At 33.7% G+C, this 25,449-nt stretch overlaps 1 protein-coding gene across 1 annotated transcript in view; it reads right to left on the reverse strand.

Annotated features, from left to right (window-relative positions):
• Positions 1-1,344: 1,344 nt before the first annotated feature.
• Positions 1,345-25,449, reverse strand: part of golga7bb (golgin A7 family, member Bb) — a 33,607-nt gene continuing 9,502 nt past the window's right edge. Inside the window, 4 exon segments of the mRNA XM_073834586.1 lie at positions 1,345-1,428; positions 7,040-7,141; positions 11,756-11,908; positions 13,829-13,954. Coding sequence (XP_073690687.1) covers positions 1,345-1,428; positions 7,040-7,141; positions 11,756-11,908; positions 13,829-13,954 — 465 coding nt within the window.

The raw sequence follows: 25,449 nt of genomic DNA on the forward strand, positions 1-25,449 counted from the left end.
ATTACTATAACTTTAATCTAAAATATTAAAGGTGCTGTATGTAATTTTACTAAAACACTACTAAAGCATAAAAAAATAATTTTACTAAAGCATAAAAAAATGTTTCATTAATATCTGCAAATGTCACACTGGAACATAAAACCAGTCATAAAAGTCATTTTTTTTTTTTAAATAAATAAGCTTTTCATTGATGTATGGTTGTTAAGAAAGGACAATATTTGGCCGAGATACAACCATTTCAAAATCTGGAATCTGAGGGTGCAAAAAAATCTAAATACTCAGAAAATCGCCTTTAAAGTTGTCCAAATGAAGTTCTTAGCAATGCATATTACTAATCAAAAATTAAGTTTTGATAAATTTACAGTAGGAAATTTACAAAATATCTTCATGGAACATGATCTTTACTTAATATCCTAATGATTTTTGACATAAGCGAAAAATCGATCAATTTGACCCATACAATGTATTTTTGGCTATTGCTACAAATATTCCCGTGCTACTTAAGACTGGTTTTGTAGTACAGGGTCACATATGGTAAGTTTACATACTTGTTTCTCTGAAAAACAATGCTACAATGTTGATTCTACCCACGGCCAGTTTCCTCAATAGTATTTCAACACCAAGGGTTGCCAGTTGGTTGAAAAAACAGCGTATTGCAAATGATCTGGGTAAGAGATCATATTCGCATGGATACTACTTATCTTAAAAGCTCTATGACCTGAGGTATAAAATGAGGATAAATCAACTCATCAACTTAGTGTAAGGCTTGTCACTCTCCATTGTAAATTGCACTCAGTCCTCAATCTGGCAACCCTTGTGAGCATAGAATCTGGGGAGGAGGGGGAAGGAGAAACAACTCTCTCCAATATTTAGAATTTGGACTAATTTCATCCATTAGTTGTCAATATTACATACTGTACCTTTAACAAAAACTATAATAATATCTTAATGATTCTAAAGTAACACTGGACTTATTTACTTAGTCTAGCTTGAAACTAGCTATCATGTTTCAAAAGCCATCTTAATCTGAGCTAACATGCATTCTGTCCATTGTACCCGTCTGCTAGCCCTCTTTATTTCGGTATTGAGGCCATCTGATCAGCATGTGTCTGTCACTAATGGAAATGCAGAGGAGGCTGAATTAAATGAGGTGGGGAAGGGGAGGTGTGTTTGTGAGTTAAAGCTCCTGGCTTTGCGCTTGTTGTTTGGAAGAAGCGAGTGAGTAAGCAGTACCTGTACTTTCTCTCTCTCTCTTTAAAATCTGGTGCTCTCATGTTTCAACATGCGGATTTTGGGGAGCGTACTGGCCCCCCTGTACCCGTACCCCTGGTGCTGCTCCTCCAGTCATTGAGCTGTGCTACTGGACGGAGAACTTCCACTGGAGCTTGAGCTGGTGGAGCTACTGTCTTCAAAGATGGAGATTTCGATCTGGACAGCCACAGTCAAGGGTTAAATACTCCAATATTGAAATATAACAGTGTGAAAAATGTAAATATCCCATTCAATTGTTTAATGACTTTCTTGTCATGTCGTATTTTCTTTTTAAATAGCATGTGGAAGATGATTTATTCCAAAATAACTTAGTGCATTGGAGTTAAACATTTTATTAGTTCATGCAATCAAACCAATACATTAGAGTTGCTTGCATGCTACTGTTTGCTTCTTGACATTTAATTATTTTATTTTAATCGTATTAAGCAAAATTGTTCATACACTACCTGTCAAAAGTAAGATTTTGAATATTTTTTTTTAAAGAAGTCTCTTCTGCTCACCAAGCCTGCATTTATTTGATCCAAAGTACAGCCCAAACTGTAAAAATTGTTAAATGTTTTTACTATTTAAAATAACTGTTTTCCATTTGAATATATTTAAAAATGTAATTTATCCCTATGATTTCAAAGCTATTTTTAGCATCATTACACCAGTTACATGATCCTTCAGAAATCAATCTAATATTCAGAATTTTTTGCTCAAAACATTGTTAAAAAAATCCAAGTAGAATTTTTTCATGTGTTTTTTTTTGATGAATAGGAAAGTTCAGAACAGGATTTATCTGAAATAGAAATCTTTTGTAACATTATAAATGTCTTTATTAACACTATTGATGAATTTAAAGCATCCTTGCTAAATTAAAATGTATTCATTTCTATAATTTATTAAAAAAAAACACTAAAGACTGGAGTAATGATGCTGAAAATGTAGCTTTAATCACAGGAATAAATTACATTTTCAAATATATTAAAAAAGAAAGCAGTTATTTTAAATAGTTTTATATTATTAAATAGTTCAATATTTTTAAATAGTTTATTCTAAATAGTATAAATATTTTACTATATTACTGCTTTTGCTGTATTTTAGATCACATAAATGCAGGCTTGGTGAGCAGAAGAGAATTCTTAAAAAAAATCTTACCGTTCAAAAACTTTTTAATTTTTTAATAATTTACAAATTTTATTAAATAAAAATATACACCCATGAGGTAAAGATCAGTATTCAATATTGTAAGGATCATGTGATGCTAATGACTGGCATAATGATGCTGAAAATGTAGCTTTGCATCACAGGAATAAATCACATTTTTAAATATATTCAAATATAAAACAGCTATTTTAAACTGTAATAATATTTCAGAATATTACATTCTTTACTGTATTTTTGATCAAATAAATGCAGCTTTAGTGAGCATAAAAGACTTCTTTCAAAGACATTAAAAAAATATTACCGACGCCAAACTTTCTAACGGTGGTGTAATTACGGTAAATGTTTATTTTGTAAATGTACACATAATGTTGAGATGGCCTTTAAGTTGATAGACATGCCCTAAAAGCCACAAAACCCAAATTTGGATCCTAAAGAAGATTCTAAATGAGAGTTGGACAGCTGTTAAGCACATTCCCTCCTAACAAGAAACTTAGACCTAATCAGATGTTGAGAATATGCAATATTTTGCAAACGTGGTAGCATAGCAATAAAGGAATTTAACCCATCAACGGATTGATTTAATTTAACTTGAAAATGTCTTTCCTATGAGCTAAACCAAAGCTCTGTGATGAGTTACTGGTGGTCAGTGTGGTAGGATCTGAATGGCAGCTATTGTTTGCCCGTTGCTCCTAAGGTGACAGCTGGTTGGATTGCGCAGGCCTCCGAGCTGACGGCGGGTTGCCAAATCCAGCCGGGCCTGCAGTCAGCGGGAAGCGGGAGGAACGGGATTGCCAAGCTAGCTTGATGGTTCACTGGATAGATTTCCCAAAAGGAATCACCCAAATTATGGGATCCAAAGAATAATATGTTCCTGGAGGATCTTTTGGAAGGGCGTTTACTGTCATACCTGAAGACTATAGATATATAATAGAAGTACAAGTTCACACTAGTTTCTTAAAAGATACTGAATACGTTACGTACAACAATTTAATATATATTCTTAACAAAAGGACACCAAAATAATAATCAAAAAGGAAATGGGTTGCCAAGGCAACTAGTAGACTATTGGAGTGCGCGCAGCTTGCCGAGCCTGATCTCTGCAAAGTGACAAGTATTCAGCCAGGCATCAAAAGACCTGACAGGAGCAATGCAGCAACATCTCATTAGGTGAGTTGCTTAGAAACAATTAGTCTAGTTCACACTGACCCAACAAACAGCAACATTTTAAAGGAGAAGTTCACATCCAGAACAAAAATTTACAGATAACTTATTAACCCCCTTGTCATCCAAGATGTTCATGTCTTTGTTTCTTCAGTTGTAAAGAAATTGTTTTTTGAGGAAAACATTTCAGGATTTCTCTCTATATAATGGACTTCTATGGTACCTGCGAGTTTGAACTTCCTAAATGCAGCTTCAAAAGGCTTTAAACGGTCCCAGTTGAGGAAGAAGGGTCTTGTCTAGCGAAACGATCGGTTATTTAAAAAAAAAAAAAAAAATTGACAATTTATTTACTTTTTAACCTCAAATGCTCGTCTTGTCTAGCTCTGCATGTACTCCATGGAAGTCTCCAACTTAAACCTACTCCAATCACCCTACATTGCTGTTTACCTTTTTTTGTAAAGGGCATTTGTTCTCTTTTGTACATTCACAGTAAAAACATTTCAGGATTTCTCTCTATATAGTGGACTTCTATGGTGCCTGCAAGTTTGAACTTCCTAAATGCAGCTTCAAAAGGCTTTAAACGGTCCCAGTTGAGGAAGAAGGGTCTTGTCTAGCGAAACGACCGGTTATTTAAAAAAAAAAATTGACAATTTATTTACTTTTTAACCTCAAATGCTCGTCTTGTCTAGCTCTGCATGTACTCCATGGAAGTCTCCAACTTAAACCTACTCCAATCACCCTACATTGCTGTTTTACCTTTTTTTGTAAAGGGCATTTGTTCTCTTTTGCACATTCACAGTAAATACTTGGTCGGTACTTCTGCAGCAATGTAGGACGATTCTGAAGTTGGAGGAGAAAATGAGATGGGAGTTTTCCAACCGACCCTAACTGCCTTGAACCAGAATACACAGAGTACACGCAGAGCTTGACAAGATGAGTATTTGAGGTTAGAAAGTGTACATAAATTGTAAAACAAAATTTAAAAAAAATAAATAACCAATCGTTTCGCTAGATAAGACCTTCTTCCTCGTCTTGGATCATTTAGAGCCCTTTAAAGCTGCATTTAAACTGCATTTTGGACGTCCAAACTCAGGGGCACCATAGAATCCACTATATGGAGAGACATCCTAAAATGTTTTTCTTAAAAAACTATTTCTTTACAACTCAAGAAAGAAAGACATGAACATCTCGGATGACAAGAGGGCGAGTAAATTATCTGTCAATTTTTGTTCTGGAAGTCAACTTCACCTTGAAACCTTCTACAGATGTCTGTTGGATTTATAATAGAAAAAAAAACATTCAACAGATACAGGTTTTACACATCAATCCAACAAAACTGTTATAATTTGGTTTAAAATTGTTAGAAAACAGTGTGAACTAGCCCAAAGCTGAAATTTATTTAATCAAGTACAGCAGGGGTGGAAATTAAACAAGGGCTTGTGGCAAAAATGCCCAGTTGCGCAATTAAACAATGTATTACGGCTGATTAAAATGAAATGAGAAGTGTCAATATGCGGAATTACACTTAGATCTGCTCGCACTGCATTGGATTGTTTTCCATGCTGTTTTTTTGCAGTGTTGAGCCTTGTAACCAATCAAATGCGTTTCTGTTGAACTTAGGAATGCATTGGCCAATCAGAGATGTTTAGATTAGTCAGCACTGAAAACACTAGAGCTCTTGTTGAGTGTGCACACTCGCAAATTCCCTCATCATAAACACAGTGCAGATACGATGTAAATAAAAGATTAATTTCATAGCTTCGGTGATTACAACAGGAGTTTTTGCATAACTTGTGCTAGACTTAGCCTGGACCCTCATGTTCGTCTATGAAGCCAGAATGTGACATGACCAAAACAAAACCAAAACGTTTTCTGTATTGAATATTAATTAATCATTATTACAATATAAAGAGCAATAATCTACAATAATGATGTTTGTCGTAATATTGCAGCCCTGTTAGCTTCTGTTTTTTACATTTATAATTAAGATCAAATTTTAGACAGTCTATTGTTACAACAGTTTAAAATATAGATTAAAGTAATTGGGTAAATTTGAGTATTTGACATTAAATGCAACATACGGTTTTTAAAATAATAAGGTAATAAGATTAGAAAAATTGCCCTCACAAAAGTAAAACTGGAAAATGTAATTTCTGGCCCTGAAATACTGAAGGTATTTCACTAACAATATTGAGAAATATAATTACAATTTAAAATGGTATTCTATTTTTTGTAATAGTTTAAAATGTAATTTTATAGCATAATGGCAAAGCTGAATTTTCAGCAGTCCTTTCTCCAGTCTTATTTGTGCAAAAGCAATTTTCAGTCAGAAACTACTAGTCAATGATTACAAAGTAGGGGCAAGTAAATAAACTTTTTTTGTTGTTGTTTTTTTTTTGGCAGAAAATGTTAATTTTTGTTTGTGAAACATAATTTTTTCAAGGAAGTGTCTCATGATCATTCGGAAATCATTCTAATATGCTGATTTGGTGCCCAAGAAAAACAAACATCAAAAACAGCTGTGCTGCTTCATATTTTTGTGGAAACTGCACTTTTTTCAGGATTCTTAAAAAAAAATTGCAACACTGAAAGTCTTGACCTTTACTTTTGGTCAATTTAATGCATCCTTGCTGAATAAAATTATTTAAAAAAACTAAAGTTTAACTACTTTATTTTAGCATGGCTTATGGGGTTTCCCTCAATGTTGTACACTTTTTAGGTACTTTAGTGTACCTTTAAGGTACCAATATGGACACTTTAGGTACAAAGGTGTACCCTTTGTACCTTTATTTCTAAGATTGAGTTGTTTTGTCTACTCTACAAAATCCCATTGATGAATGCTAAGTCTGGCTTTTAATATTAATGTTTTCAAACTCCAGCTGTCAAACAGTTCAAGTATTTTTAACCTGCTTTTAAGTTCATCTTTACAAACATTTCTTTTCTAGTTATTCTTCAAATCACACAGACAGAGTGTTTCCAGGTCTGGCCTGAGGTGCTTTTGGATCTTACACAGTTTCCTAGCTACAACCACAGCACTGGAAAATGGAAAGAAATGCCTACAAATAAGGCTGATTTTCCATTCTGCTTCATATCAACATATCAAAATGTCACCTCAGCTGAACGGCTGTATGTGACGTGATATCCTTAGTATAGACTGTGATTCTTATGAAAGTGTGATTCCCATTTTGGAAGACACAATCACAACTGTATTGACTTGAATCATGCTTCGCCAAACCAATTATAAACCATCTTGTTTTTTTGTGGAATATCAGAAATAAACAGTGGCCACGGGAAAGTATTTTACCCTGAAGTGAGAGCTAAAACAACAAAGTATTTCCAGTAAGCAAATAGAATAAGTCATTAAAGTTCACAGATCAGCTTAGTTATTTCAAGGTGGTGCCAACACTTCAAAAAAAAAAAAAAAAAAAAAACATCCTGGACTGTTTGCAAAGGATACCACTCTCATGCCTCTCTCGATGGGATCTGTGAGGAGCAAACCTCTGGGTGCATAGATCTTCTCATTCTGCTCCTGAATAAACATGCTGATCTTTTTCAGGATCTGTGAGGGTCAGAGAAGAGGACAAAGAGAGGTTATTATAATAAAAACGAGTCACTTCTGCTTACCAAGCCTGCATTTATTTGATCCAAAGTACAGCAAAAAAAGAAAATAAATATTTTAACGATTTATACTGATTTTATTTGAATTTTTTTTTTTAAATGTAATTTATTCATGTGATTTCAAAGCTGATTTTTTAGCATCATTACTACAATCACATGACCCTTCAGAAATCATTCTAATATTCTGATTTGCTGCGTAAAAACATTTATTATTATGTTGAAAACAGCTGAGTAGGATTTTTTTCAGGTTTCTTTGATGAATAGAAAGTTCAGAAGAACAGCATTTATCTAAAATAGAAATCTTTTTAACATTATAATTGTCTTTATCATCACTTTTCATCAATTTAAAGCATCCTTGCTGAATAAAAGTATTAATTTCTGTAATTTCTTTATATAGTATAGTGTATAATGTTACAAAAGCTTTTTATTTCAGATAAATGCTGATCTTTGGATCTTTCTAGTAATCAAAGAATCTTTAAAAATGTTTTAAATATTGATAATAATAATAAAAATGTTTCTTGAACTGCAAATCAGCATGTGACACTGAAGACTGGAGCAATGACACTGAAAATGTAGCTTTGATCACAGGAATAAATTATATTTTAAAATGTATTCAAATAGAAAGCAGTTATTTTAAACAGTAAAAATATTTTAATGTTTGTGCTATTTTTTGCTGTATTTAGGATCAAATAAATGCAGGCTTGGTGAGCAGAAGAGACTTCTTTAAAAAACAAAAAATCTGACTGTCCAAAAAATGTTGACACTAAAATAATGCAGTAAGTAATAATTTAACAAAATAAGATGTAACATAAAACAGTAATACAATTTTAACCATATAGAGTATGGGAAATTTACCATTAAATAATTTTTACCATAGGATTTTTTAGATTAGATTTTAGATCAGTCAAATTAGGATTTTTTTTTTTTTTTTTTTACACTGTGCGTTTAAAAATATATTTTTATATTTTAATTTTTTATATATTTATCATTTTATCAAAAAGCAACTGCATTATAGCTCTTATAAAAACAATACAAATCTATAAGTATTATAAAGCTAAATAAATGCTTATATTGTATATTGTCAGAGCCATTTGTGAAAACATCAAAGCTGTATAAAAGCAGTTTATTTAGATTACTCGATTTTATTTGTTTGACTTTTCAAGTGAGCATTGCAAAGGCTGTCCGTGTTTCTCTACCCCAGTGGGGTGAAACTGTGCATCACTTTGCTGCGCTTTGCTTTCCACTCTACAGAACCGGCCGTGAAAAGGGACGAGATGTTTGTAACAAGGGAAGAAAACTGGTCTGTTCTGAGTTCAGTGGCCATGAACAAACTTCAGGATGAGCAATGACTCACAGGAGTAAATCCAACACATGCTGCTAGTATGCTACTTGGCGCAACCAAAGGTGAAATATGTTTTTCCAGAACAAAGTGTACAAGCACACTTTTATCCAAAAAAAATTACATTCATTTATCTTGATAAAAATTCCATGTAAATTTAAAGTGAGCTCCAAAAGCCTGAGACCACCAGTGGGAATGCTTTTTCATTACGACTTATATATCAGCATAATATATTGAGTGGAAAGTTGAATTGAAAAATTAACATGAATATCTTTGGTATGTTGACCTTTAGCTTTAATGACAGCGGCGCTTAAGCTGCATGAACTTACATTTTACGTTGATTCACTTAGCAGACTCTTTTATGCAAAGCGACTTAGATTGCATTTAAATGGATAGTTCGCCCAAAAATGAAAATTCTGTCATTAATTACTCACCCTCATGTCGTTCCAAACCCGTAAGACCTTCGTTCATCTTCAGAACACAAATTAAGGTACTTTTGATGAAATCTGAGAGTCCTGAAGATGAACTAAGGTCTTACAGGTTTGGAACAAGATGAGGATGAGTAATTAATGACAGAATTTTTCATTTTGGGGTGAACTGTATTGGTTTGTGCATTCCCTTGTATTTAAACCTGTGACACTGACATTGCGCAACAGTCAGATTCCAGAAAAGTAAAAATCTACTCTCATTTTCTCTATTCAGAAACCAATTTTAAGTGATAACCACAAAGAGATGTACAATGAGATTTGACATTGTTAAGCAATGATCTATGCTTTTGGAAAGGCCAAAAGAGCTCAGTGGTAACCGTTTATTTCTATAAAGCATTGCAGATGGCATTAAGTCATTACGTCTTCTGATTTTTTTTTTTTAATGCCTAAGGAATAAATGAATGTCACATATATCACTGGAGGCAATGCAACTTAAAAATACATATATACACTGCCATTTAAAAGTTTGGGATCAGTAAGACTTTTTTTTTTAAGTTTCTTCTGCTTATCAAGGCTGCATAAAATTGATCAAAAACAGTAATATTGTGAAATATTATTTCAATGTAAATAACTGTTTTCTATGTGAAAATATTTAAAAATTTTACACCATTTCTCCAGTGTTTAGTGTAACATGATCCTTTAGAAATCATTCTAATATGCTGAATTATCAATGCTGAAAACTGTTTAATGCTTAATATGTTGGAATTTGTTGGATTTTTTAGTAAAAGTAAAAAATAACAGCAATTATTTAAAATATAAATCTTTTGTAACAATATAAACTACATTTTAAAAGTTTGCAGACAGTACATTTTTATTCTTTCTTTTTTTGAAAAAAAAAAAAAAAATGAACACTTTGATTCACCAAGGATAGTGAATAGGAAAAACATATAATGTTGGAAAAGATTTCCATTTTTAAAAAATGCTGTTCTTTAACTTTTTATTCAAGTTAAATAGAATAATTATTGTCTTATGCTCATCAAAGCTGCATTCATTTGATCAAAAATACAGAAAAAAGTAATATTGCAAAATGTTATTACAATATAAAATAATGGTTTTTATTTTAATATAATTTAAAATATAATTTATTCCTGTGATGCAAAGCTGAATTTCCACCAGCTGTTACTCCAGTCTTAAGTGTCACATGATCCTTCAGAAATCATTCTAATATGCTGATTTATTATTAAAATCATCAATGTTGGAAACAGTTGTGCTGCCAAATATTTTTTGGGAACCTGTGATTCTTTATTTTAGGATTCTTCGATGAATACCAATTTAAAAAGAACAGCATTTATTCAAAATAGAAATATTTTCTAGCAATCACTTTTTATTAATATAACACATCCTTGGTGAATAGAAGTATTAATGTCTTTAAAAAAAAAAGAAAGGATACAAATTTACTGACAAGAAACGTTTGAACAGTAGTGTATATTGTTAGAAATATACTGTTCTTTTTAACCTTTTATTGATCAAAGAATCCTGAAAAAAAATATTAAGCAAGACATCCATTTTCAAACATTGATAATAAATCAGCATATTAGAATAATTTCTAAAGCATCACGTGACACTGAAGACTGGAGTTATGATGCTGAAAATGTAGCTTTGTATCACAGGAATAAATTACATTTTAAAATATATTCACATAGCAAACAGTTATTTTATATTAAAAAAAGTTTTCACAATATTACAGTTTTTTTCTATATTTTTGATCAAGTAAATGCAGCCATGATTAGCATAAGAGAATTCTTTAAAAAAACATTAAAAAATCTTACTGATCCCAAACTTTTGAATAGCAGTCTATAAGTTATATATTTGGATTTTAAAGTCAAAATGTGAAATGTAATCTAAACTTCCAACTCATGTACCACAGGTTAAAAACTGCTGCTGCTTGACAGAACGAAAGGTCATTTCGTGATTCACAGCCCTGACGTGTGACACAGTGCAGCACACACTAAATCTTAGTCTCCACTGCCCTGACTTGTGTGTGCAATCACTCGTCTTTGATGAGGAAGATGCTTATCATGCTAGCCTAGGGCATGAGAGAACTCATCCATGTCCACTCATGTGTGGCCTTCTGTCAGCTGGAGCAGCAAACAAAAGTGCTCATCATGGGTGGGTGCAGTTTATCAGAGTTCGTCAATAAGGTGAGCATTTTTACAGTCGGGAGTTTACAAGTAGCCTGATGTGACCTCAGAGTCGCACAATTTACAAACATGTTGAAGCATGAAGCTGAATATAGTATGAGAATATATGAGAGAGACTTTCAACTTAACGTCCGCTCTATCAAAGTGCAGGTGAAGCACACCTGTGTGGGGTAATTTGCTCGCCTTTGGAAGTACATCGCAGCACTGAATGACATGTTATGATTGGGTCAGATATGCCCACTGGTGGACAGGTGCTCACCACAAGGGAACCTTTGTCTAAGTAGGGTGCATCTACGCATATCAAACCTTATCTCAATTTCTTTGCCTGCTATCCAAAGACAGAGATTTCCATCTGCCGCTGCGAACGTGTGTGGTCAGATTCAAATGAGCCGGCACATCAAAATGCTCAAACTTTCTAATGTTTTGGTTCTGTGTGAATCCTTGGGTGACCAGGCCTGAATGCTCGTCTTTGATCTTCAAAGGCGTCCATGGGTTAGAGCTGTTCTCAATCTTACATCTCAGAACTGGCTTCTTGATGAATGTTGAGTGTATTGTAAGTGAAACAGGAGAAGACTTTATCTTGATACCTTTTCATAGCGTGTCTCCATGCACAGGAAGATGATGTAGGCCGTAGCGCAAGCCAGGCAGCCTTCCAGGTAGGACTGACCGCCAATCTTTTCAGCCTCTGCATAATAGCAGTTGAGCGTCTTTACCGTTTCTTCAAACAGGCTCCTCTCGATCTGCACACAACAGTCAGTTTGAAATCAGTCCATTTGACAGCGGATCCTTTGCGTGAATAGGTGCCATTAGAATGAGAGAAAACAAATACAGTTGAAGTCAAAAGTTTACACACACCTTGCAGAATCTGCCAAATGTTAATTATTTAACCAAAATCAGACAGATCATACAAAATGCAAAAGTCTTTTTTTAATTTAGTACTGATCTGAATAAGATATTTCACATAGAAGACATTTACATATAGTCCACAAGAGAAAATAACAGTTGAATTTATAAAAATGACCCTGTTCAAAACTTCACATACGTTTGATTCTTAATACTGTGTTGTTACCTGAATGATCCACAGCTGTTTTTTTGTTTAGTGATAGTTGTTCATGAGTCCCTTGTTTGTCCTGAACAGTTTTTTTTTTTAGCATTTTGTGTATTTGAACCCCTTTCCAACAATGACTGTATGATTTTAAGATCCTTCTTTTCACAGCAATAACAAATGAGGGACTCATATGCAACTATTACAGAAGAAAACACAATGCATTTGGAGCCCGGGGTGAAAACTTTTTGAATTTAAAGATCAGGGTAAACTTTCCTTATTTTTCTTCTTCTGGGAAACATGTAATTATCTTCTGAGGCTTCTGAAGGGCAGTACTAAATAAAAAAATATACATATACATATTTGCTAAAAAAAAAAAAAATGTACACAACTTCATTCTGTTCAAAAGTGTTCACCCCCTGGCTTCTGTAATAGTTGCATATGAGTCTCTCAGTTGTCCTCAGTGTGAAAAGATGGATCTCAAAATCATACAGTCATTGTTGGACAGGGTTCAAATACACAGAAATGTTGCAAAAAAACAAAGAATCTGTGGGACCTAAAGGATTTTTCAGAAGAAAAGCTGGCAGTTTAACTGTTCAGGGACTCTATCACTAAACAAAAAACACAGCTGTGGATCATTCAGGTAACAACACAATATTAAGAATCGAGTGTGTGTAAACTTTTGAACAGGCTAATTTTTATAACTCAACTATTATTTTCTCTTGTAAACATCTTTTATGTTAAATATCTTATTCAGGTCAGTACTAAATAAACAATAACATGCATTTTGTATGATCCCTCTCATTTTGGTAAAATAATTAACATTTTGCCGATTCTGCAGGGTGCATGTAAACTTTTGACTTCAACTGTAACTCACATTGCATCAATGTCTTGCGAAGCAAAAATCTGTAGAAACAAATCCATCAAAATGTTCCTAACTTCATGCTAAATACTAGTTCTCTATTCATAATATTGCTTTCTCCAGTAAAAACGTTGCATTGTTAGAAGAGAAATGGCACAGATCAAATCACCGTTTACAAGTGAAAATAGTCCAAAACAGTTCTTCTAAACACATATATTATTGGATTTTGATGTGGAAGGACAACAGGGGACTTCATTACATTTTCATAGATTAAGGTATTTTACCCAAAAACAATGGTTTGAAGTTGAAACGTCTTAAAGGGGTCATCGGATGCCAATTTTCCACAAGTTGAAATGATTCTTCAGGGTCTTAATGAAGTCTAACATGCTTTGGTTAAAATTTTTCAATGGTAGTGTAAAAAAAACCCCACCCTTTTTACCTTGCCAAAATCAGCTCTGCAAAAATCTGCTGCTCTTATCAGCTGTTTGGACTCTCATTCTGATGTCACTCCATTTGTGAAAAGTGATGCAAGGTTAAATTTCTCCAAAGCTGTTCCGATGAAGAAACATAATCTCAGACCATCCAAGGTGCAGATGAGTGAGTACTTTTTTAGCAAGTTTTTGGTGAACTAATCCTTTAAGACTGAGGCAATCAAAACATTTTAGGATTAAAGCAATGCCTCATGGGATGTGCAACCACATAAAGAGCTGTAATACATCAAGATGTGTCCCCTAACCCTCATTAGAGACTCACCCTGCTGTCCAGCTCTGCTGGGAACTTGGTCTGGAATTTGCAGATGGTGCCGTCACCATAGTCTCTCTGAATGAAGACCTTGGTGGCCAGAGACGCACTGTGACGCAGCTCCTGAAGGTTGTGAAACTACAAAAAGACACAAAACACATCAGGAACGCCTCAAATGGCAGTCACTAGGCCATTAATTTGACTAACGCCTTGTGTGTACATCATTGTAAACATTTTTCATGTAAATCACTACTTGCACAGTTAAATCATTGTACTTGTGGATAAGAATTTGTGATCTGACACTTAAAATTGAGAGGGTCCAGACAGTATGACATTGTGTCAATTGATTTAATGATTTACAGTTTCCTTCTCGTCCAAGACACACAGAAAACCTACAATATAAAGTGATAGAGACTGGCTCTACATCAAAAGTCTATCAAAAAGAAAAACGGACAGGGGCCCCTAAAGCAATAACATTTTAAAATATGAAGGAATATGTATGCATGTTTATAAAATCTAGGCCAGAAAGAAGACAGAGCATCAATCAAAAGAAGGAAAAGAAACACTCAATGAGTTGTTTTAGGACTTTACGCGTAAAAAACCATCTTCACCAGCTCTGGAAACATCATGAGTAGATTTAGAGAGCCAAGAGAGAGTGAAACCTAATAGATCCAAGGCGCAAATGACCATTTGCTGTGTCCCATTTCTCATGATTGTCTAATTGACAATCCAATCAGACAGACATATTCCAGCACTCAGTCTGTCTACAGTGGCTGCCGGCAAAAAAATATGTTTTATAAATTTCATTTTTAAATAATAATAACTGGATGAATTAAGAACAGACTGCAGCTTTCTGTCTCAGCATATCACTTAACACACTGTAAGCAATGCATCAGTTTCTTTCTTTTCGAGACCTTGTTTCCCCCTTGTAAACAAATCCATATTTCAACAGATCAAGATGCAAGACAAGGCTCACAGCTTTATTTTCGGCAAAAATGAATTGGCCTCACAGCTGCGGTCTCATTAGTGTAATTGCTGAAAGCTTTGATGCCAAAAATAAGTCTATTGTTAATCCTTTCTATTGCTAACATTGTAAAGTTACTCTGCAAGGCCAGTGCTGAAACATAGAAAGAATAATAAAGGTTTCAAGGTGTGAAATATGACTTTATGGGTGGTAAAATCTTTTTAATACCACCATTGTTTCTCCTAGAAAGTATTAAATTGAAAACAAATGGATAGTATTGTTTTAATAATCACATTATTTGTTTAATAATGTGTCTCCTGTCGATCAGTGGTTTTCAAACTGGGGTCGGGACCCATTAGGGGACCTCAGATGGCTTAAATTAATTTTAAAAAGATTTAATCATTTTTTAAAATAAGCTAAAACTACTAAAAAGCAAAGTGTGTAAGATGCCTTTCTTATTCTTTTAAAAACACAATCTTGGAAAACCTGGATGTATGAGGAGATTTTGAAAGTGTTTTCTACAGCTTCTAAAGTCATGGAAATTATTAAAATCTTAAAATCTTGCAACTTTCTATAATGAATATACATTTAGGGGTCTAGATCTAGCTGTGTCAAGCTCAAAAATAATTTATCAGGTAGAAACTGTTATTTACACTGCAAGTCAAAAGTTTTTGAACAGTGAGATTTTTAATGTTTTTAAATAGGTCTCTTCTGCGCACCAAGCCTGCATTTATTTGATCCAAAGTACAGCAAAAACAGTACATTTTGAAATATTTGTACTATTTACAATAACTGTTTTCCATTTTAATATATTTTAAAATGTAATTCATTCCTGTGATTTCAAAGCTGAATTTTTAGCATCATAACTCCAGTCACTTGATCCTTCAGAAATCGTTCTAATATTCTGATTTGCTACTCAAAAAAAAAAAAAAACAATTATTTTCATTGAAAACAGCTGAGTGGAATTTTTTCAGGTTTCTTTGCTGAATAGGAAGTTCAGAGGAACAGCATTTATCTGAAATAGATAACTGTTGGTATAGTGCATAATGTTACAAAAGCTTTTTATTTCAGATACATGTGAACTTTGGATCAAAAAAAAAAATTTACTCAACTGTTTTAAATATTTTTCGTAATAATAATAAAAATATGTTTCTTGAACAGCAAATCAGCTTATTAGAATGATTTCTGAAGGATCATGTGACACTGAAGAAGCAGTAGTGATGCTAAAAATTTAGCTCTGATCAAAGGAATAAAAACTTCCTTGTATTACACCGGAATGAAAGTGTAGTTCCTAATCTTATCGGCCTAGAAAATCACAGCTTTACATTTTCCGCCGGTCTTAGTACACGATATAACTGCAGAAGAGTCAAGTTTTAAATAGGACAAATACCGAAACTCATTGGTTATTTTCAGAGGCGGACAGAGTACACAGCTTCATTACTTGAGTAAAAGTACAGATACCCCTTGCTAAATTGCCCCTTGCTTTTACTCAAGTACAAGTAAAAGTACTACAGTCAGATGTCTACTTAAGTAAAAGTACTGAAGTACTTGTTTTTAAAAGTACTTGAGTATCAAGAGTACATTTTCTAAATATTGCATTACACTGCCACAGTGCTTACATTTATGTACAGAAACGTCCTACATGGAGTTATAAAAAAATGTTAATGTTAATACCTCGGAGAATGTAAAAGGAACTGAAAGTAAAATCAAGTCATTTTCATCTTTTTACCATGTTGCTTTAATTAACATTTCTCACTTGCCCACAAGGCAATAGCACAATGGCAACACTCTGACAAACCTCTGCTAGAGTTTTAATGGATTTTTTGCACCCACATTTGAACCTGACTGTGTTAAACACACTGCATACTCAAGAACATTAAAGCAAATGCTCAGCTTACATTAATGTGTAATATCAGAAAAGAAAATTCAGCTAACAATTGTGTGTACATGTGAGTTTCTCTGTTTTTTTCATCAATCAAATCAATAAACCTAAACCAGCAAAGAAGGCAATATAGCAATGTTCTGACACACCTCTGAATCTGACCGTGATTAAAGAAAATCAGCTAATCCGCTGTGTTTAGGTCAGCGTACAATTCAGGAAAAATAAAATTCAGCTCATTTGAGTGACAGTATTAAGCCCCTTCCTCTCACACTGACATACAGGCAAAGGCAGGAGAAAATTCTTTCAGCTGAATAACACCATTATCACACACAATCTATGTTTGACAACTCCTTTGAAACAAAAAATTGAGGGTTTCCAAGATTTTTCTTTTTTCCTTTTTTATAAGAAGTAACGGGTACTCACGGTTATGGATAGAAATGTAGTGGAGTAAAGAGTACAATATTTGCCTCTCAAATGTACTTGAGTAAAGTCATGAGTACTCCCCAAAAATGATACTTGAGTAAAGTACAGATCCCTCAAAATTGTACTTAAGTACTGTACTAAAGTAAATGTACTCCGTTACTGTCCGGCTCTGGTTATTTTTGAACGCGATGCTATTGGTCTAATAGGATTCAATGATCTATGCTAAACTATGCTTAAAGTGATATCGTGATTTTTTCAGCTTTAAATTTCAGTTATTTTAGTACATCAAGTTAAACTAAATGAAAATTATAAATATATACAGTATGTTTTTAGTTTTAATTAACTTGAATAACCCTGGGGCACTGGAGTTAAAAACATAGAACCACTGTTTTAGAGATCTCAACATTATTTTAAACCGTTTCAAATCAGCTAAGTCTGCATTCAAAAGTCTGGCGCTGTAGTGTTTCAAGACAAACATCTCAGACAAAAGTTGATAATTAAATGAGGCACAATTAAAAGAGCCACCCCTAGGCAAGATTTCATAAATGCAGCTATAAATTCAATTACATGTTGTCATTATGACTTCACACCATCCAGCACTGGAACAAATACAAAGAAAGTCAGAATTAGCAACCGAAGCTTCATAAGGATGGACGTGACTGATAATTAGTCTTCACTGTTGCCACGACACACAAAGCCTTTTAGTTGACACCAAATGAGACGAGCCTAATTATCCCTGCGCTCCTCCACGGAGGCATCGCTCACAGAAACTCCAGCTCAGGTTGAGGACACTCATAACAGCTGTTCTGCTGTCTGAAATCCCACAGCAGCTGTTAGCATAACCACAAGCAAGTGGCTTATCTGGCCACACGACTGGCCGCAGTTGGATTTCTCCCAGAAGAAATGATCAATTATTCACACTTGGGAGGTCATCTAAACTGTTATCTGCAAGTCTTTGATGGTTAAAGTATCGTACAGTTTGAAGCTTGTTCTGCTCAAGAACTACAAAGGCTCTGTCTGACCAACATGAAAAGCAACCAAAGTTTGGTTTGATTTTATGTGCCATTCATGGTCAGCCAAAAAAAAAAAAAAAAAAAAACTGTTATAATTTACTCTCCCTCATGTTGTTCCAAACCTGTATGACTTTCTTTAGTCTGCAGACAATTTAAAGGAATAGTTTAACCAAAAATGACAATTTCCTGAAAACTGACTCAATCCTAAGACCATCCAAGATGTAGTTTGTTCTTCATGGGAACGGATTTTAAGAAGTTTAGCAAATCATCTCCTCATCTATGGATCTTCTGTAGTGAATTGGTGCCAGAGAAGGCAATATTATAGATTATGGACTCTTATTTGATCTAGAAGCAGTAGTTTAAAATTAAAAGTCTTAATGGATTGGCGTCGCGTGGATTACTTGAGGATGATGTTTAATCTGTGTTTTGAACAGTTTTCAGCATATTTCATTTTTTTGTGTTCGAACAACATTGACCCACTGATTTTTAGATATTTTTCTAAATATATTCTTGTGTGATCTAAAAAAGAAAGTAAAACTACACTTACACTGCATCTGATGTGTGACTCAGATCAGTTTTTCTCATGACAAAGCGAACAGCACATACCACATGGAGTCTGATCTTTTCAATTCCGATATGTGCCACTTCCATATAGGGTACTAAATCAGATACAGGTCAGATGGTTTGTAATGTGACTGGAGTGTGAACAGTCATATCTGAATTAATGCGACTTTTATGTAGCTCTAGATCAACATTTAGCACGATTCTGCGCTCATGGGAGCCACTTCAAAGATTATACATACAAAGTTATAAAGACAGATGCGAAAGATAGTCAGTGGAAGTGTGACATGTCAGAACAAGTATTACAACCACAACACTATAAACACTACCAGTCAACAGTTTTTGAACAGTAAGATTTTAGTTTTTTAAAGAAGTCTTTTTTTATTTGATCCAAAGTACAGAAAAACATATACATTTTGAAATATTTTTATATTCTATTCTATTTGAATCTATTTTAAAATGTAATTTGTTCCTGTGATCAAAACTCGATTTTCAGCATCATTACTCCAGTCTTTAGTGTCACATGATCCTTCAGAAATCATTCTAATATACTGATTTGCTGTTGAAGAAACATTTATTATTTTTATTATTATCAATATTTAAAAGGATTACATTTTTTCAGGATTCTTTGATGAATAAAGCCTTTGTGACATTATATGCCATACTGGTCAAAAGCTTTATTTAGCAAGGATGCTTTACGTTGATCAAAAGTGATGATAAAGACATTTATAATGTTATAAAAGATTTCTATTTCAGATAAATGCTGTTCTTCTGAACTTTCTGATAAAAAGTCAGAAAGTTTTTATCCCCCCCCCCCCCAGCTCTTAATGTTAATGTCATTGTAATAGTTGCATATGAGTCCCTCAGGTGTCCTCTGTGTGGAAAAAATGGATCTCAAAATCATACAGTCATTGTTGGAAAGGGTTCAAATACACAAAAATACTGAAAAACCAAAGAATTTGTGGGACCTGAAGGATTTTTCTGAAGAACAGCAGGCAGTTTAACTGTTCAGGAAAAAACAAGAGACTCATGAACAACTATCACTAAACAAAAAAGCTGTGGATCATTCAAGTAACAACAAAGTATTAGGCGCGCACAAACTTTTGAACAGGGTCATTTTTATAAATTCAACTATTATTTTCTCTTGTGGACTACATGTAAACGTCTTTTATGTGAAATATCTTGTTCAGGCCAGTACTAAATAAAAAATAACATGCATTTTGTATGATCCCTCTTAGTTTGGTCAAATAATTAACATTTTGCCGATTCTGCAAGGTGTGTGTAAACTTTTGACTTTGAATGTATTAAAAATGGAATATATTCAGCTGTATATCTGTTACTGTTAAAACACAGCTTTATTTACACCTACTGTATAGTGGTGTACCCCTCAAAGTTGTATAGCTTTGTATACACTGGAAATAGGGATGCTCATATTGACCGTTTAACCGTTAACCGACAGTAAGAATTTTAACCGATTATTACTATCAGTTAAACGGTTTAAAAGGTTTTTTTTTTTTCTATTCTTTTTTTTTATTTTTTATGTTTGCTGCATGGTGAAAGAAATAATGCTATTTGTAAGTTATCTGTTTACTCACGCGCACGTGTCGACACGTGCAGTGTGGCTGTACAGACATATTTCGCTTCACCTTTACTTAGTAAACAGATGTAGTATATGCAACACAATGGCATGTGGCATTATTGGGTTATCAGAGAGTGAATCCGTGAGTGAATGTATTCAAATTCTGAATGGATTATAATCTAGAAAGTGCGCAATAGGCCTCCTGTTACAATCACTGGAAAGCTATCACTCATCCTAGAGTAGTTCATCGCAATCTCATAAAGTTATTAAAAAGTAATAAAATAACCTTTACACTGCACAATTAATCTCTTATTTATATAATGCCAACACTTTCTTTGTTTTAATAAGAGAGTTTGCGAAAGTGTAGAAATCAGCAAAACTGAAACCGGCACTTTGGTTGGTGAGTGGATTGTAACATAGCCTCCTCTGATTGGCCACAGTGATAATCAAATCAACATACATGTCTGTGATTGGCTATTGCTGAACGCTGTAAAACACGCACTTCTCCACACGCCTATGACAGTGGATGGAAGTCCTGAACCGAAAATTTAAAGGGTTTTTGTGATGGTGTTTTTTTTTTTTGCGGATCTAAGAGTTAACAGGCAGTGGTCCTGCCTATCCGTACAGCATGTGGACATGTTAAAAACTAGGCACACTGAGGTATTGGCTGGCCTGCTATATATTTTTATGTCCGACGAGAAGGAAAATTAACCGAAATGAGCATCCCTAACTGGAAAAAAAAAAGATTTCATGATTTCATGATTAATTTAGTGTGATACTTGTTATTTCTTTTGTTTCTTTGGGGGTAATTGTAAAAGTTACTAGCAATTTCACAGTAAAAAAAAAACAAAACAGTTTTTACACCTTTTTTAGTGTACAACAATAACATGTTATCAGCCAGTCCAATTGTAAGTGGCAATTTCTGCCAGCTCTTACCATTTTTGTGTCCAATTTGCATCAGACGGTCAGTAAACAGACTGTAGGTGGTTAGTGGGCTTAGGCTATGACTATAAAAAGATTAACCATCCGATTTCTGTAAATCCTAAACTGTCAAAGCCAGCATGGCTGTAATTGGTGAATAAGTCTGAAAGGTGAATGAGGGTACAGTGACATTCCTGAAGTGAGACCATTAGCATCATCGGCCATCACAACTCTCAGCAGGGAGATGGTCACGGCCAATTAAAATTCATCAGTCGAGGAAAAGGTTATGAATTTTAATGAAACTTTCTGTCCAGCCAGAACATCTGAGGGGTCAGAGGTTGTTTCTGGATGCTGCCAATATTGAGCCGTATTTCATAAGTAGCTGAGCAGATCTGCAGAGGCATGTTAGGAAGAAAGATGTGTACATTCAAAACTTCATAGGCTCTCGGGGCATTTCCTCTTCCTTCCCTTGTGAATGGGGAAGATGATTTTTAACAGATGTGACAGAGGCAGAACATTTACAGCTCTCGGGTTTCTTACCACAGAAAAAGAGAAACGCTGATGTGCTCTCAAACCCTTGAGAGACACCGTAGAGGAAGCAAAAGATAGACTTGCTTCAGTTTAATGGCGGTTTATAGACCTACTTGTTATAAGTGACGGGCTCCAATCGACTGAGAGAACAAAAACCTCTTTCCTGCCCTGGAGGGCTGAGTGTTTAGCAATATTTTGGACTCAGTACACAGAGGATAAGTCAGTCAGCTAGCTTACAGGCTCAGTTTTAAGCAGCATATAAAAGACACTAAAACCACTCAAATGAAATATAATACATATCAATCATATCATGTTAGTACTCACTGATGCACAGGCCACCTGCCCAGTGTCAACGAACTCCTCACAACTAGCTACTGTAATACATAAGGGATGGGTTTTGACATTTCATGATTCAATTCTGATTTACAAGCTTGTGATTAATTTTAATTACCAATATCGATTAATGCTGTAAAATATATACAAGTACTACTCACCCTAGTAGTAGTACTACATTTTTATAATATTGACGGTTGAAATGAACTGACTTGTACACAAACACAAAAGTTTTTATAATAATAAAGCTAAAAATTACATAATTATATTTCTACTCAAATTAGTTTTTTTAATTATATGGTGCATATATTTGGCAAAATGCTCCTCTCTAGAGTTGATTTTTCAAACTGACTAATAAGTTTATGGTCACTGAATGTTTTTTTCTGAGGTAAATGTGACGTTAAAACATTATTTGAGCGATTACACGAGACAGGATATGGATTTCTCTTTAGTTTGTACTTGTTCTTTTAACATACCTTCCGATGTTCGTTCATGTTCATTTCATGCTAAAACTTGTATTAAAGCGGAGTATTAAACTGATGATCTGTTATTAAAACTGATTATTAGTTCACGTGCGCTTCGCTACCGCTTCTCTTGAACTGATGCGCTACAGAGATGTCATTCCACATTAAACAACAACAAAATGGCATTTATTGTTCGAATATTGTGATAAAATGGACAGAATTTGAAATTTGACTTTGTTTCATTTCAGAAATAACAAAGCACAAAGCTTATTGCGATTTATTGGATGGGAGGTGCACTAAAATGTTCTGTTCATTAACTGAAAACAGGCTAGACTAAGTCGATTTTGTTCCGTAAAAATGAGAATCGATTAAAATTGAGAAATCAATGTTTTTTACCCAGCCCTAGTAATAAAGTATAGAGCTTTTTCTGAAGGATAATGAGACACTGAAAATTCACAGGAATAAATTATACTTTAAAATATATTAAAATAGAACACAGATATTTTAAACTGTAATATTGTACTGTTTTTATATATTTTTGATCAAATAAATGTAGCCTTGGTAAGAATAAGGTACTTGTATGTACACTACCAGTCAAAAGTTTTTGAACAATAAGATTTTTAATGTTTTTTGTTATTCATCTACTCACCAAGCCTGCATGTATTTAATTAAAAAAAGCAAAAGCAGTAATGTTGTGAAATATCTTTACTATTTAAAATAACTGCTTTTTATTTGAATATATCTTCAAATGTAATTTATTCCTGTGATCAAAGCAAAATTACTCCAGTCTTCAGTGTCACACGATCCTTCAGAAATCAAATCATTCTAATATGCTTATTTGCAGTTTAAGAAACCTTTATTATTAGTATTATTATCAATATTTAAAACCGTTGAGTAAATTTTTTTCAGGATTCTTTGATGAATAGAAAGATCCAAAGATCAGCATTTATCTGAAATCAAAAGCTTTTGTAACATTATATTATACTTTTATTTAGCATGGATGCTTTGAATTGAACAAAAGTGATAAAGACATTTATAATGCTACAAAAGATGTCTATTTCAGATAAATGCTGTTCTACAACTATCCATTAAAAGAAACCTGAAAAAAAAATGTTTTCAAAATAAAAATAATAAATGTTTTTAACATTTTGAGACAAATCAGAATATTAGAATAATTTCTGAAGGACCATGTGACTGGAGCAATGATGCTAAAAATTCAGCTTTGAAATCCCAGGAATAAATGACATTTAAAAATATATTTAAATAAAAACAGTTATTTTAAATAGTAAAAATATTTCTAAATTTTACTGTTTTTGTTGTACTTTGGATCAAATAAATGCAGGCTAGGTGAGCTTCTTTAAAAAACATTAAACATCTTAAACTTTTGACTGGTAGCGTATACGTATAACATGTATAATTATTATATAATTAAACACTGTAAATGTTTTGAAACAACTGTAAACTCTAAGTACAAAAATATACACAACTCAAACTGTTGTTAAAGTTTTTTGTTGTTCTTTACTCACAAACAGATCCATAAGCATTTGATACCCGTCTTGCGCACAGATGCCTATATAATCAAACACTGCTGATTTCAAGTACATTTTGTTATCCATGTTAATTAAATACCAGGAGATTATAAACTGACTTCCCGGTCCCCCAAGAGACTCATTTGCTTTTAAATAGAATGCGGCTGCCTTTTGAAGCTTGTTTATAAGTGAATGATTGTCATACCAAATAGATTTTCACAGAAAATCAGCCGAACAGTTCAGTACAGCTCAGGCAAAAATAGACTCACAGGAATTGCTTTGAATTTGTATTTAGCATGAAGTACAGAAAAGTCTTCGGATGCCTAAACACATTTAAAAAGAACTGAATCTCATTGCATTAGATTGGAAATATAAACCAAGAAGTATAAACTTTTAGCACAAGTTACAAGCAAAGCCTTTCATAAATAGCTGATAAAACTACAGTGCCTTGCAAAAGTATTCATACCACTTAATTTTTTTCACACATTTTGTTTTGTTGCAGCATTATGATAAACTGCTTTAAATTAGTTTTTCCCCGCATCAATTTACACTCCATGCACCATAATAATGACAAAGCAAAAACCAGATTTGCAAATTTTACAAATTTATTAAAAATAAAACACTGAAATAATACATTGCATAAGTATTCATACCCTTAACTCAGTACATAGTTGAAGCACCGTTAAAGCCTCAAATATTTTTGGGTATGATGTGACAAGCTTTGCACATCTGCATTTGGCAATTATCTGCCATTCTTTGCCTCACATTTTCACCTCTCAAGCTCTGTCAGCTTGGATGGGGGCTGGCAGACATTTTCTAGAGTCCTAGTTGTCCTAGTCCTAGTAGTCTTTAGTCCTAGTTGTTCCAGTCGTCTTCCATTATGGATAATGGAGGCTACATGCTTCTGTGAACCTTCAATGCAGCAGATTTTTTTCTAAACTCTTCCCTAGACCATTGCCTTAAAGCAAGTCTGTCACTGAGCTCTACAGGCAGTTATCTTGACCTCAGGACTTGGTTTTTGCAGCTGTTAGACCTTTTCTGAGAGGTGTGTGCCTTTCTAAATCATATCATTCAAATGAATTTGCCACAGTTTAACTCCACTCGAAGTGTAGTAACATCTAGAAGCAATATGAATGCTCCTGAGCTAAATTTTGAGTGTCCCAGAAAAAGGGTATATATACTTATGCAACGGATCTTTTCAGTTTTATTTCTAATAAATTTTCAAAGTTGTTACAAACCTGTTTTGTGCTTTGTCATTATGGTGTATGCGATGTATATTGACGTGGAAAAAAAGTAATTTAAAGCAGTTTAACATAATGTTGCAACAAAACAAAATGTGAAAAAAAATGAAGGGGTATGAATACTTTTGCAGGGCACTGTATGTACTGTTTAAAATTAAGTATCTGGACTTAATTTGTCTAATGTATTCTTGA

Source organism: Garra rufa, chromosome 2 (assembly GCF_049309525.1).
Source record: "Garra rufa chromosome 2, GarRuf1.0, whole genome shotgun sequence".
NCBI classification, from domain to species: domain Eukaryota; kingdom Metazoa; phylum Chordata; class Actinopteri; order Cypriniformes; family Cyprinidae; genus Garra; species Garra rufa.